The 1,187-nt window shown below is 31.7% G+C and overlaps 1 protein-coding gene across 1 annotated transcript in view; it reads left to right on the top strand.

The window, feature by feature from the left end:
• ADGRB3 (adhesion G protein-coupled receptor B3) overlaps positions 1-1,187 on the top strand; it is an 871,792-nt gene that overhangs the window by 449,730 nt on the left and 420,875 nt on the right. Inside the window, 2 exon segments of the mRNA XM_012650418.1 lie at positions 134-283; positions 1,093-1,168. Coding sequence (XP_012505872.1) covers positions 134-283; positions 1,093-1,168 — 226 coding nt within the window.

Here is a 1,187-nt window from a genome sequence, read left to right as displayed (position 1 = left end):
TGTTGCTCTGATTAATATAATTTTGATTTGAAATTTTATTTTGAGTATACTGCAAGGTTTATTTTGATCTATTTTGATTACACTAAAAAGTAAAGCAAGATTACTTGACATTATTATTTCTCTTTTTAAATAGTGGCTAGCATTCAGAAACTTCCTGCAGCCTCTGTTCTAACAGACATCAACTTCCCCATGAAAGGACGGAAGGGAATGGTTGATTGGGCGAGAAACTCAGAAGATAGGGTAGTCATTCCAAAAAGCATTTTCACTCCTGTGTCATCAAAAGGTAAATATATGAAATAATTTGAGCTTGAACAAAACATTCATGACAAGGTTATCTAATGAGACACTAGGTATAAATCTTCATACATTAAACAATTTGAAAACAGTCAGCAATGATGATTCTAAACTAATTTTGTAAATACAGACAACTTATGCTTGGTTTCTAAATCTCTGAATTTACTGGAAAAAAGTATCTATTAAAATGGAAAATAAAAAAAACAAGTTCAAATCATTGACCTGAGCTTGACATGGTCAATTTTCAATATTAATGATCTTTTCCCAGTGTAAAGCATGTGGTCAAATATTTTAACTTGGATATTGAAATATGTTGCATTTTCTATGCAAAGTCACTTTTATTTCTGCCTCACAGAAAAATTTGCTTTGGTTTGAAGGTATTATTTGGCATATACAAACAAATTTAAGAAAAAATTAAGTTTAAGAACACCTTCAATGAGCTCTAAAACTAATGGTTCTTTTCAAAAGTGACATTGTGGTCTTAATTCTCTCTTTGGAGACTTTGACCTTAAAAGGTAATGCTCTAAAAGAGAATTAGCTTTCTTTCCCCATATCATCGGGAATATAAACTCTTTAACAGAAACTAAATCAGCTTCTTGCCTTGGCCTGGTAAGGGAAAATTACTTCATGACACAAAACCAGCAAAAACACATCTTAACATGCAGGGCTTCCCGGGCATACCCAGCTTCTCCTTTGCATCAAGTACTGGGGTCCCCTTGTAACTAACAGTTTAAAGTTTTATAAGATATAGTTTTTTTCTTGCTTTTTTGCTAATATTTTTAATTTTATTCTTTCTAGAATTAGATGAATCATCTGTATTTGTTCTTGGAGCAGTCCTATACAAAAACTTAGATCTAATTTTGCCCACTTTGAGGTAAGCTACAAAGTAATAA

This window comes from Propithecus coquereli, unplaced genomic scaffold (assembly GCF_000956105.1).
Source record: "Propithecus coquereli isolate 6110/MARCELLA unplaced genomic scaffold, Pcoq_1.0 Scaffold324, whole genome shotgun sequence".
Taxonomy (NCBI): Eukaryota; Metazoa; Chordata; class Mammalia; order Primates; family Indriidae; genus Propithecus; species Propithecus coquereli.
The sequence above is the reverse complement of the archived record's forward strand: the minus strand, read 5'-3'. Positions and strand labels throughout refer to the sequence as shown.